Source organism: Cydia strobilella, chromosome 27, assembly GCF_947568885.1.
Source record: "Cydia strobilella chromosome 27, ilCydStro3.1, whole genome shotgun sequence".
Classification (NCBI taxonomy): domain Eukaryota; kingdom Metazoa; phylum Arthropoda; class Insecta; order Lepidoptera; family Tortricidae; genus Cydia; species Cydia strobilella.
The window spans coordinates 7,323,746-7,337,782 of record NC_086067.1 but is presented as its reverse complement, the minus strand read 5'-3'; the positions used below and the strand labels follow the sequence as shown (position 1 = coordinate 7,337,782).

Below are 14,037 nucleotides of genomic sequence, written 5' to 3'. Positions count from 1 at the left end.
TCCCTGTTCTGTATAATATAAAGCGCCATTTCGCCGTATGCCATCAAAAATCTTTCACTGAATACGGTATTTGACTGTATTTAAAATAAATTATTTTACACCATGCAAGAAATAAAGAACCAGAAGATTAATAGAAAAACATAGATAGCAGTTATTATAAGACACAATTTCTATTTTAAAACCCGTAAAAAACTATAAAGAGTATGTATTTGATTGTGACGTCACATGCTAGTGTTTCATATAAATTCCATAGTAGCAAAATCGTCAGTTCAAAAAAGGAAACTGATTTGACTAGTATTCAAATACCCTATTACGAAAACCTATGTATTTTTCCCAACAACAGAAAATTACATTTTTTTGGGACAAGTTTTGATTTCGTATTTGTAACGCCCAGAATAAGGAGCTACTTCAATCAACCAAATTGAATTCAAATCTAACAAACTTCTACCAAACTAGTCTGGGTGTCTGGCGACCTACGAGCTGGCGCATTTTTTGCGCAGAAGCTCAACCTCACTGTGTAGAGGGGGAATGCGGCCAGTGTCCTGGGAACAATGCCTCAGGCTAATTTAGGTTTAGGTTTTGTTTAATGTAACAAAAAGTAACCGACTAAATAAAAATCAACCATTTTACACAATCATTTTAACCACCATAGTTAACTAAATAATGATTGAGAGAAAAAGCCAGTAGCAGTATGTAGTAAGCAAAAAATAATATAAGTCTGTGAATTAAGCTAACAAAAAATCTAACAACAAAAGCGTCTTGAGAGTCCCTGGCAAGCTCGGCTCTCCATACAAGCGTAGTTCTGCTCTCATTTTAAAACGACTAGCTAGATTGCTCTGAAACATTATACTTACAATAGGATAAGGTATATCTATGTATATAATTAGTTTATGTAGCTTCAGATACAATAGTTAAAAATACAGCGAATTTAAGTTTTACATACAAAACTTGTTTTTGCTCTATTTCGTTTGTTTTATAAACTGGAGCTATATAAACTAATTTCAGACCTAGATATACCTCATGTCATTATATGTGCAAAGTGTCATTACAATCCAACACGTAGTTTTAAAATGAGAGCGGAACTACGTTTGTATGGGAAGGTGCAATTCGGCCGAGCTTGCCAGGGACTTAAACGGGAAATCTTATTAAACGTGAAAAAAAAAACTATTATTATTTCATGTAAATTGTTTATTTAGAATGGAAGACACAACAAAGATTATAAGTAAGTAAATCAACAACAAAGATTATAATTTTTTTTTATGTTGGATTTAAATAACAATATAATTTCTGTTTTACTGAAAGTAATTATTTTAGTTAGCTTTTAATATGGTTACTTTTTCTTGCAGTGATAAATTATTTTCTTTTAATTTTTGACATCACTTAACTGACGCTAACACGAATGAAGGTAAGAATTTAATAACTCACAACAATTGAAACTTAAAACAAATCAAAACATCGCAGTGGTGATAATGAGCGAATGAAATGTAAGTGTAGGTATCATACGAAATGTACGAACCAATTATTTAGCCGATCGCCAGGGCGCTCGCTACAATCAATGAGGATATAATAAGATACTAGCTAGCTACTTTAGATTAGAAATTATTTAATTAAGGTAGAGCACTCAAGGTCTATTAACACATTGCTTATTATTACATCATTTTTGTATATGACTGTTTGTTGCCTAAATAAATTAAAAAAAAAAAAAAAAAAGATAGAGCGGTACTGTCATAGTAAATTTTGTAACCACTGTAAATTCACTGCCATCTATCGGCATACTTTAAAACTAAAAATGAAGATTTATAAAAATACGTTAAAATGTATTTAAATATGGATAAATGATTTTTTTATTTGCATTAATTATTTTTATATGATTTTGACCCATGTTCTTTCACTGGTATGCGTTAAAATTATAAATAACAAACGAAACCGTCAACGCCCTCTATACGAGAGTAGGCCAAAACTAGTGGTGACATCTGACCAAGAATCAAATTTTCTTGATTTTCGAGGCACGTTTTTTCCTTAGACTGTATCCATCTATTACGGAGTTATATCTATCTTTGGTAATTGTAAAGCTGTGGTAGGGTAGCCGACTGGATAAGGCGTCAGAGGGGGTGGTGCGGGGAAGCGGGCCGGGGGGTAACGGTCAACTTGAAGCGAACGGGGTAGTAATTTACTAGTAATAGGTTAATATAAGTAAAGAAAGAGTGGTAACACTGGTAACTCCATACATACTAAAACGCGCCTTATTTCGTAGCGACATCTAGCGTCAAGTAGCGGAACTATCAGTACTGCTACTCGACAATAGATGTAGCGGCAAACAAAATTTTTGGACGAACGAATCAGAAAACTGATGTATGGAGTTACCACTCTTTCTTTACTTATCTCTATGCTAGCAAAGAGAATATAAGATAGAGCGGTACTGTCATAGTAAATTTTGTAACCCCAGTAAATTCACTGCCATCTATCGACACACCTTGAAACTAAAAATGGAGATTTATAAAAATACGATAAAATGTATTTAAATATGGATAAATGATTTTTTTTATTTGCATTAATTATTTTTATGATTTTGATCCATGTTCTTTCACTGATATGCGTTAAAATTGTTAAATAACAACCGAAACCAACGCCATCTATACGACAGTAGGCCAAAGCTAGTAGCGCCCTCTGATCGAGAATCAAATTCTTGATTTTCGAGGCACGTTTTTTTCTTAGACTGTATCCATCTATTACGGAGTTATATCTATCTTTGGTGCTAGTAATATAGGAATTCGATGTTTATGATCGCACTTCCAGACACTGTCATTGCACAGTTTGTGCAAACATGGCTTCTGACTCTACATTAAATAAGAGATAATGGTTTAAAATGTTAACAAGTATATGATCACTCACGTGTTTTAAGTCGAAAACGCTCGACATGTTTCACTCCGTACCGAGGAGCGTCATCAGGAGCTTGCGTCGACGGTGACAAACACGTGAGTGATCCGTTATTAATATATTTAATATGTCTATGTCTCACGGAAGTTTTGTTATTAATTATATGATCCTTTGCAATTTAGAAAAACTATAATTATTTTTCCCCTTTGCAAATACGTGCGATTTTGCATAGCTGCTATTTTATATTTATACTGTTTATCACTTTAATAACGAGCAGATAAGGCCGAGTTATATGCCGTTACATAATCAAAAACAAGATAATAGAATTGAAAGTGAATTGAGTACTGATAACATAACATTTACAATAAAAGTGAGTCAACTTTGGATGCTTACTATTTTTAAAGAAATTATTATTATTCATTTATTCCTTTTTTATCTTGGGTTAGGTTATTTTATAATATGGATATAAAAATAAAATACAAAAACACGTACAAAAACAATACAAAATACATATAAACATATTATAAAAAACCTAACCTAGGGTGCCGCCAGCAGCGGGGCAGGGCCCAAGCTGCCGGTGGTCACAGCCGCAGAGAGAGGAACCGGCGGACTATCCGCGCCGTGTCCAAGATCACCACCTTCTGCATCTGACCCTTGATCCAACCACCTCGCGAAATTATTATAATATTATATACGAATGCACAGGCAGCTTAAAATAGCTGATACGTGCATATCAATGTCCTGCACTTGAAGAAATTAATAAATATACAATACAATATATTTTATTTTCAGACCATGTCCATAGTGTTAGTGTAGATTCCCTTAAGCCTATGTTAGTTAAACCTATACTAACTTATAAACTAAGCCTCTGGACCCCAATATGTACATTGTGCCAATGTTTCCAGAAGGCGCAAGCAGGCGACTCTAACACTAGGCGCTCTTCTTCGTCTTAGCCTTTATCCCATTATTTGGGGTCGGCTCTCCTCGTTCTCATGCTCCAGGACCGTCTGTCCTGGGTTGTCTGTGGATTTAATTGGGCTCGTTCTAAATCCTTTGACACGGTGGACCACCAAGTAGCAGGCCGGCGCCCTGGTCCTCTTTTGGTTTCCTGAAGGGCCAGCGCCTTTTTCACGACATGGTCATCGCCACGCTTCATAACATGTCCATACCACCTCAGCCTCTGTTCGGAGAGTTTCTAACACTAGGCGCACGAGGCACAATATATAATGGGACAATCTCGCGCATATTATATCAACCTAGCCCCACAGTAAGCTCAATAACTTCAATAAGTCTTGTGTTGTGGGTACTAGACGACAATATACATAAATCACTACATAGTATAAAACAAAGTAGCTTCCTGCTGTCTGGATGGATGTCTGTCCCTTTGTATGCTTAGATCTTTAAAACTACGCAACGGATTTTGATGCGGATTTGATCTCTATCTATTTAAAAAAACGCATCAAAATCAGTTGCGTAGTTGCGTTGGAACGAGTGATTCAAGAGGAAGGTTTATTAGGGTTCCGTACCCAAAGGGTAAAAGCGGGACCCTATTACTAAGACTCCGCTGTCCGTCTGTCCGTCTGTCTGTCTGTCACCAGGCTGTATCTCATGAACCGTGATAGCTAGACAGTTGAAATTTTCACAGATGATGTATTTCTGTTGCCGCTATAACAACAAATACTAGAAAGTACGGAACCCTCGGTGCGCGAGTCCGACTCGCACTTGGCCGGTTTTATGTATAATACATCAGCATTGCACCCGTGCGAAGCCGGGGCGGGTCGCTAGTAGTTGATAAATATATGTAATATTATGAATTCTCGGAGCTCTTTACAAAACTCGACTTCGTCTCGTTTTATAACGTCGGCCCTTGAATTTTAAAAACCTTTATTATGTACCTGTTGCACAAAATACTATTGCAAACATAGACATATATAATACTTCGTAAAGACTGGCCACTTGGACTGGCTGGCCTTACGAGCAATACGAATGGGGCCGATACATTGGAGTCAAAATCGCATTTAGTTACACCAAAGTGAAGTTCGTTTCTAATTATATTATTATTACGAGCCTATTGTGTCCCACTGCTGGGCAAAGGCCTACCCCCTCTTCTTCCACTCTTCCCGGTTTTGAGCTACATCTGGCCAGTCGCTCAAAAAGGAATCCAAGTTATCCCGCCATCGCCGACGAGGTCTGCCGTATCCCCGGTTTGACTCATGGGGCACCCACTCTGTGGTTATTTTGGCCCACAAGTCATTCGGCATGCGGCAGACATGACCAGCCCAGTCCCACTTTAACTTGTCCGCTTTCCGAGCTACATCTATTATTTGGGTTTTAGAGCGCAGCGTGGTGTTCCGGATGCGATCCCCGAGTTTCACACCTTATATGCTGCGCTCTGACAAACCCCTATATATTAGCTGTACAAATTTCTTCAATGATGTATAATACCTAAATTACTAACTCCTCGCAGATTAAGTCGCGGGCAAAAGCTAGTTATAAAATATTTCCATTCCTCCATTGATAAAATATTCAGATAACGATTCGCGCAGAGTATAATATTATAATAATATATTGGATTCGCGAGTGTGATACTACGCATGCGTGTACGCATGTAATCACGAATGTCAATGACGGCCATTATACATAGTTTGTTTATTTAAATACCTAATCTAATTATAGGCGCCGAGTGTGATACGATAAGCAAGCATACTCGTAACGCTCGATAAACACGCATGTTTTGCGTATTTCTATAACAACTTATCTATAATTATATAACACACACACATGATATTTGGTGGTACTAAACACGCGTTTGCAAGGTTTAAACATCTGATTATCTTGACATCATGATGTAATATTATGCGAATGTATAGGAAGTGTCGGAGGTGTGTCACATATCATCGTTCCCTGACAACAGAGCGCGGCGCGCTCATTCTTTCTTCCGTGACAACCACAAAACAAAGCGGCGCGCTCATTCTTTCTTCCGTGCTGACAACCACAAAACAAAGCCGCGCGCTCATTCTTTCTTCCGTGCTGACAACCACAAAACAAAGCGGCGCGCTCATTCTTTCTTCCGTGACAACCACAAAACAAAGCGGCGCCTTAATTCTTTCTTCCGTGCCTGACAACCACAAAACAAAGCGGCGCGCTCATTCTTTCTTCCGTGACAACCACAAAACAAAGCGGCGCCTTAATTCTTTTTTCCGTGCCTGACAACCACAAAACAAAGCGGCGCGCTCATTCTTTCTTCCGTGCCTGACAACCACAAAACAAAGCGGCGCGTTCATTTTTTCTTCCGTTTCTGACAACCACAAAACAAAGCGGCGCGCTCATTCTTTCTTCCGTGCCTGACAACCACAAAACTAAGCGGCGCGCTCATTCTTTCTTCCGTACCTGACAACCACAAAACAAAGCGGCCCGCTCATTCTTTCTTCCGTGTCTGAAAACCACAAAACAAAGCGGCGCGCTCATTCTTTCTTCCTTGCTGACAACGTAGGAGACGTACGCGATTTACGTGATTGACATGTCTGCATGATGTGCAATTGATACAATTTTTGTCAAGTGCATTAAATCCTCAAGCACTGATTATATAATAGTTCTTACGAACAGATACTTATCTCTCAAAGAAAACCTACCGTTTAATACATTTGGCAGAATTTTCTAAGTGGGTTAGGATAGGGTTTTCTGCCAAATAATATTATGAGAAAAGAAATTCTGCAAAATAATATTATGCGAAAAGCAGTATGCTAAAAGTATTTCAGCCAAACGATATTTCTACCAAGTAACATTATGCAATACAAAAATACGTCAAAAAACTTTCTGCAACACAATAGGGAACCGTCATATTGTTAAAAAATTAAAGCATTAACTTGCACCAGAACGACCAAATCCACAATCTACTTTACGATTTTTTTAACCAACCCCCCGAAATTTAAAAAAATCTTTAGACGCTTTCCTGTTCGCTGGAAAAGAAAACTATTTAGGGTTCCGTACCCAAAGGGTAAAAACGGGACCCTAATTACTAAGACTCCGCTGTCCGTCTGTCTGTCACCAGGCTGTATCTCATGAACCGTGATAGTTAGACAGTTGAAATTTTTACAGATGATGTATTTCTGTTGCCGCTATAACAACAAATACCGATAAAAAAATATATATTTAAGTGGGGCTCCCATACAACAAATGTGATTTTTTTGCCGTGTTTTTCGTAATGTTACGGAACCTTTCGTGCACGAGTCCGACTCGCACTTGGCCGGTTTTTCTTTCTTTATTGACGCAGTAGACGTTAATAACCACATTTTGGATATTCGCCAGATTCAGTCACTGCTATGATTTATATGCATTCTCACGACGTATGTACTACCAAAGAGGATATAATAGGATAGAGCAGTACTGTCATAGTAAATTTTGTAACCACAGTAAATTCACTGCCATCTACCGACACACTTTAAAACTAAAAATGCAGATTTATAAAAAAAAGATAAAATGTATTTAAATATGGATAAATGTTTTTTTTTATTTGCATTAATTATTTTTATTATTTTGACCCATGTTCTTTCACTGATATGCGTTAACCTCTATACGAGAGTACGCCAAAGGTACTGGCGCCATCTGATCGAGTCAAATTTTCGTCATTTTCGAGGCACGTTTTTTCCTTAGACTGTATCCATCTATTACGGAGTTATATCTATCTTTGATACTACCAAAGAGTAACAAGAAATCGTAACGGTTTGTAAATGGTCGAGTCTCGACACACTTGACATCTAGATATAACTCCGTAATAGATAGATATAGTCTAAGGAAAAAACGTGCCTCTCTAAAATTTGACACTCGATCAGATGGCGCCACTACCTTTGGCCTACTCTCGTATAGATGGCGTTGACGGTTGCGTTTGTTATTTAACAATTTTAACGCATATCAGTGAAAGGACATGGGTCAAAATAATATAAAAATAATTAATGCAATAATTGCAAATAAAAAAAAACATTTATCCTGGATATCAATACATTTTTTGATATTTTTATTTTTAGTTTTAATCGTGTGTCGATAGATGGCAGTGAATTTACTGTGGTTACAAAATTTACTATGTCAGTACCGCTCTATCTTATTATATCCCTCTTTGGTACTAGTTTTTACGAAAGCGACTGCGATCTGACCTTCCAACCCAGAGGGTAAACTAGGCCTTATCGGGATTAGTCCGGTTTCCTCACGATGTTTTTCTTCACCGAAAAGCGACTGGTATAAATATCAAATGATATTACGTGCATAAGTTCCGAAAAACTCATTGGTACGAGCCGGGGTTTGAACCCGCGACCTCCGGATTGAAAGTAGCACGCCCTTACAGCTAGGCCACCAGCTCTTCAGTTTTTTGGAGTGAGCACTCTATGTTTACTTATTTCTCTATGATTTAAATAAAACTAAACCTTATTCCTTGTCCCACAGAGCACAATGTCGCGCGACAGGACTTCTCGCCGCTTCTACCGTGCGGAGTCTACGCACGATCTGCTCGCCTACTTAGATAAGGGGCAGGCGGCCAGCGACGAGAACCGATGGACTTTTGAGACGGCGTGGGAGGCCGCTAACAAAGGTACCTCCCTAACAGCATTTATACGTCATTATGACGTCAGCAACGTCATAATGACGACACAATTACGTCGTTATGCCGTGTACCTTCCCTAATAGCATTTATACGTCATTATGACGCCACAATTACGTGATTATGACGTCGCTGACGTCACTTTGCTGCCTGTTAAGAAAAGCTGCCTAATCTAAAATGGTCTCCCAAAACCTTTCTAAGCCAAGCAATAAGAAGGTATAGAGGGAAATGCTAGGAACACAATTTTTGAATCCGTAACTTTGTTTGGACTAGTTAGGTGGACATATCAAAAGTCCCCGGCCGTAACCCTGGTGCCGGGGGGCAGAGGGGGGTTTGAAGATTCCATTTTTCGGTTTTTCTTGGAAACTTTGCGTCTTAGCGACATGAAAGCTGATTAAATTTGCTACAAGTTTAATACAGTCAAATTTTTCGATATTTTGAATAGTTTTCGAGATCGTCTAATAATCGTCTTTTTCGCTCTTTTTGCATAGACATAAAACATTTTTTTAATAAACTATTCCCGAATTCCCGTTTGGGAATACCTACCCTAAAGCTGTATTTCCACCAGAGATATGCGAGGATGCGTAGCGTGGGACGTGTTTGTTAAGAACCAATATAATACTGTCCATTAGAGCTGCGCTGAGCGAGGACACAGAATAAGTAATAGTATTAGTATACAGAACGGCCACGCACCGCCCCGCTCCGACTCGAATTACCTCGCCCCGCGACACCAGATTGACGGCCGTTTGCCGGCCGCTCAGTACTATTTTTAAGCAACTTACACTATGACGCATGACGCGTGTACAGCGTGCCGTTCACACATAGAAACGCAAGTGATTTTTGATGTATAGCGTGTCCGCCCTTTTGGCGAGGATAAATAAATGAAGTGATTCTATTGATTCGCACATCTCTCGTGGAAACGCAGCCTATCTATTTCACCGACTGTGCTTTTTCTTATCCTACTTCGTTTGTATGTTCTGTTACGTTCTAATGCCCTTACGAGATCTCAGTAACTTTATATGGGCATTGTACTTACTTAAGACCCTAATCAAAGACAGGACGAACCAGTGGGATTGTCTTACTACTTGTTTCCGAAACTGGGTAATTACATACATATAATCACGCCTATTTCCCGGAGGGGTAGGCAGAGACCACGGATTTCCACTTGCTTCGATCCTGACATACCTCTTTCGCTTCCTTCACTTTCATAACATTCCTCATACACGCTCGCCGGTTTAGGGTGCTCTTGACCTGACCTTTCTTCAGGATAATAACATAACTATGAATAATAAATAAATAAAAAATAAAATAAAAAGCCTTTTATTTCCCGCTAAATTATTACAGATACATTATTAACGATTTCTTGCTTTATGATGGTTAGTAAAAAAATTTTTTTTTTTTTGCTTAAATACTAGTTTTTGGTTGTTAGTTGCTTATAAATATTTACTAAATAATTTGTATATAACAGGAACCCCTCTCAGGTGAAGGCCTCTTCCAAAGTTTGCCATTTTGATCGGTCAAGTGCGGTTTGATGCCAGTTTGGTCCAGCTATTTTAATGATGTCCTCGTCCCAGCGTGAGTGTGGCCTTCCACTGCGTCGCTTGCCTTGAGGGCCTTTCCATAGGGTGACGATTTTCGTCCATCTGCGGTCTTTAAGTCGTGCCAACTATGAATAATAGCAAATGTTATCTATTTGAAGAAGAAAGAAAGAAAATACATTTATTTAAGAGGGCGGCGACCGTCCAGTGGCTCCCTCATTAAGGGGATTTCATTTCATTTTATTTATTTCCCACATATAAGCTGACAGTATTTCACCAAAACGCTTACACGGAATTGTGTTTTCTAATAAACAAATCCATTTCTGTATAATCCAGTAGGTATATTAATGTTGTCTCCACACTTCCCCGAAAAAGACCTTGGCTTCAGCATGTGTGTTTTGTGTTTTTATATTTTACTTGAATATCTATATGTGTCGTTTTCAAGCAAAAGGTACCACAATGACGCTTGCTATAAGGACGCTCTGACAAATTTTATTGTATACTTTTAATGACTGTGATTTTTATTTTATTTTTATTTATTTGTAAAATAGTTGTAATTGTATTAATTTTAGTTTATTTTGAATTAATTATTTAATTTAAAACTGTATATTAATTTGCATGCCACTAAAATGGTGAATTGTGCTGAGCCATGTTATTCTTAACTCCATCACATTGTACCTGACCATGATTATCGCAAATAGAACACTTCACGAACGCAAGATAAATAAAGAGACTAATAACGTAAAATGTTTGTTACAGTTGGTGGCATTTACACCGTGATCCGGTCGAAGGCTTATGTGTCTGTTGAGGAGATGGGAGAGAACTACTGTTTGCTAGGTAAAAAAACCGGACAAGTGCGAGTCGGACTCCCCCACCAAGGGTTCCGTACATTGTAGTATTTGTCGTTATAGAGGCAACAGAAATACATCATCTGTGAAAATTTCAACTCTGTGAGAAGTATTAGAACAAATTAAATTATTTACAGAAAATACTTTAATTAGAAACGCTACTATATAAATTATAAACTGCCTCCAGTGCCCCAGGCTAGAATCGAACCAGCGTCCTCTACTATCGCGGCAGGTGTCTGTGCCATACGGCACAGATAGCAGAGGACGCTGGTTCGATTCCAGCCTGGGGCACTGGAGGCCATGGTCACTTTTTCTTAGTATATGACATTTATTTCAGTTTAAAATTTCAACTGTCTAGCTATCACGGTTCATGAGATACAGCCTGGTGACAGACGGACGAAAAGACAGACTTAGTAATAGAGTCCCGTTGTTACCCTTTGGATACGGAACCCTAAAAATTGTCAGTTAAATCTCATTTTAAGTTTTGTCCCTATTCACCCCAGCCATCCCTATTCACCCAGGTTGACGGAATAATTAAACAACAATATTTTCGCTACAGGTCCATACAAGGAGCACTGCGCCCGCCAGGAGGTTGAGGAGCTGGAGTTCCCCCCCAACTCCCCCCTCGCGGTTGCCGTAAACGCCATGAGGAGCCAGGGCTACAAGGTACAATAATCAGGTTCCAGAGGTCCGATATCACCTTCAGACCTTCAAGAAAAGAGAGTACAACCGTTTTTAGCGCATTCACTACCCCCCTACCCCTAACCCCCTAACCTCCCCCCCTTACCTTAATTGTATTATTCTATTGAACATAATAGTAGATTTTGTATAATACAATTTGTGTGGGTAGATGTTGAGAAATTTTCAGTTAAATCTCATTTAAACTTTTGCCCCTATTCACCCCGGTTGACGGTACACATTATTATTTACGAAAACGGGACGTAATCGCAACAAGTCCGTTCTTGAAACGTCAGAAGTAATTTTAAATGTAATGACGGTCTGGTCTAGTGGATAGTGACCCTGCCTGTGATGCCGATGGTCCTGGGTTCGAATCCCGGTAAGGGCATTTATTTGTGTGATGAGCACAGATATTTAAGTCTGAGTCATAGGTGTTCTCTATGTATTTAAGTATTTATATATTATATATATCGTTGTCTGAGTACCCATAACACAAGCCTCCTTGGGCTTACCGTGGGACTTAGTCAATCTGTGTAAGAAAGTCCTATAATATGACAATTTTTTTCAGCTCCACACGGGAACCTGGCTGGTGGACGGCAACCCACAAATAATTCTCTTCGACATCGGCTCGGGCGCCTGGCAGCTGGACGGCTACAAGCAGGAGCTGTGGGACACTACCTCTGTGGGCATCCCGCACCTGGACATCGAGGCCAACGACGCCGTCATACTGGGGTTCATGGTCGCGCAGTTCATCACTGAGGTACGACAAATACATGAGACCGATGCACTCGCACTATAGCTATCTCTCTCTATATACTAAGAAACTAAGAATGCATCGCTCTCTAACATTGACAGAGCTAGCACTAGTGCATCGCGCTCTTAATGCTATATCCTCAAAGCGCATATAGTTAGTTTGAGACAGATATAGTAGTGCATCGCGCTCTTATAGCAACGCGAGTTTGACGCTTGACTGTTAAGACAGTGGCGTGTGTATAGGTAGATAGTTTTGACCACGTGTCCGCTTACTATTCTTAACCGCACTCTGAAACCCTGTTGCAGTTCAGGAAGGCCGCCGAAGGCTACAGCGACACCCCGCCTAGAGTTGTGGCTCACTTCCACGAGTGGCAGGCCGCTGTGGGACTCATTGTACTTAGGTAAGTAAAGTGTACTGTTAACACAGTTCAGGGCCGCTGGAGGCTACAGCGATACCTTGAGTTGAGTAGCGCTTCCATTAGTGGCAGGCCGCTGTGGGACTCATTGTACTTAGGTAAGTAAAGTGTACTGTTAACACAGTTCAGGGCCGCTGGAGGCCACAGCGATACCTTGAGTTGAGTAGCGCTTCCATTAGTGGCAGGCTGGTGTAGGACTCATCGTACTTAGGTAAGTAAAGTGTACTGTTAACAGTTCAGGGCGGCTGGAGGCTACAGCGATACCTTGAGTTGAGTAGCGCTTCCATTAGTGGCAGGCCGGTGTAGGACTCATCGTACTTAGGTAAGTAAAGTGTACTGTTAACAGTTCAGGGCCGCTGGAGGCTACAGTGATACCTTGAGTTGAGTAGCGCTTCCATTAGTGGCAGGCCGGTGTAGGACTCATTGTACTTAGGTAAGTAAAGTGTACTGTTAACACAGTTCAGGGCCGCTGGAGGCCACAGCGATACCTTGAGTTGAGTAGCGCTTCCATTAGTGGCAGGCCGGTGTAGGACTCATCGTACTTAGGTAAGTAAAGTGTACTGTTAACAGTTCAGGGCCGCTGGAGGCTACAGTGATACCTTGAGTTGAGTAGCGCTTCCATTAGTGGCAGGCCGGTGTAGGACTCATTGTACTTAGGTAAGTAAAGTGTACTGTTAACACAGTTCAGGGCCGCTGGAGGCCACAGCGATACCTTGAGTTGAGTAGCGCTTCCATTAGTGGCAGGCCGGTGTAGGACTCATCGTACTTAGGTAAGTAAAGTGTACTGTTAACAGTTCAGGGCGGCTGGAGGCTACAGCAATACCTTGAGTTGAGTAGCGCTTCCATTAGTGGCAGGCCGGTGTAAGACTCATCGTACTTAGGTAAGTAATGTGTACTGTTAACACAGTTCAGGGCCGCTGGAGGCTACAGCGATACCTTGAGTTGAGCAGCGCTTCCATTAGTGGCAGGCCGGTGTAAGACTCATTGTACTTAGGTAAGTAATGTGTACTGTTAACACAGTTCAGGGCCGCTGGAGGCTACAGCGATACCTTGAGTTGAGCAGCGCTTCCATTAGTGGCAGGCCGGTGTAGGACTCATCGTACTTAGGTAAGTAAAGTGTACTGTTAACAGTTCAGGGCGGCTGGAGGCTACAGCAATACCTTGAGTTGAGTAGCGCTTCCATTAGTGGCAGGCCGGTGTAAGACTCATCGTACTTAGGTAAGTAATGTGTACTGTTAACACAGTTCAGGGCCGCTGGAGGCTACAGCGATACCTTGAGTTGAGCAGCGCTTCCATTAGTGGCAGGCCGGTGTAAGACTCATGGTACTTAGGTAAGT

The 14,037-nt window shown here is 40.3% G+C and overlaps 1 protein-coding gene across 1 annotated transcript in view; it reads left to right on the top strand.

The window, feature by feature from the left end:
• The window catches only part of LOC134753622 (glycogen [starch] synthase), a 36,897-nt gene that overhangs the window by 890 nt on the left and 21,970 nt on the right, over positions 1-14,037 (top strand). The window contains exons 2-6 of the mRNA XM_063689558.1: positions 8,314-8,458; positions 10,765-10,842; positions 11,413-11,519; positions 12,100-12,291; positions 12,591-12,685. Coding sequence (XP_063545628.1) covers positions 8,320-8,458; positions 10,765-10,842; positions 11,413-11,519; positions 12,100-12,291; positions 12,591-12,685 — 611 coding nt within the window. The 5' untranslated portion in view covers positions 8,314-8,319. The remainder of the gene's footprint in view (positions 1-8,313; positions 8,459-10,764; positions 10,843-11,412; positions 11,520-12,099; positions 12,292-12,590; positions 12,686-14,037) is intronic.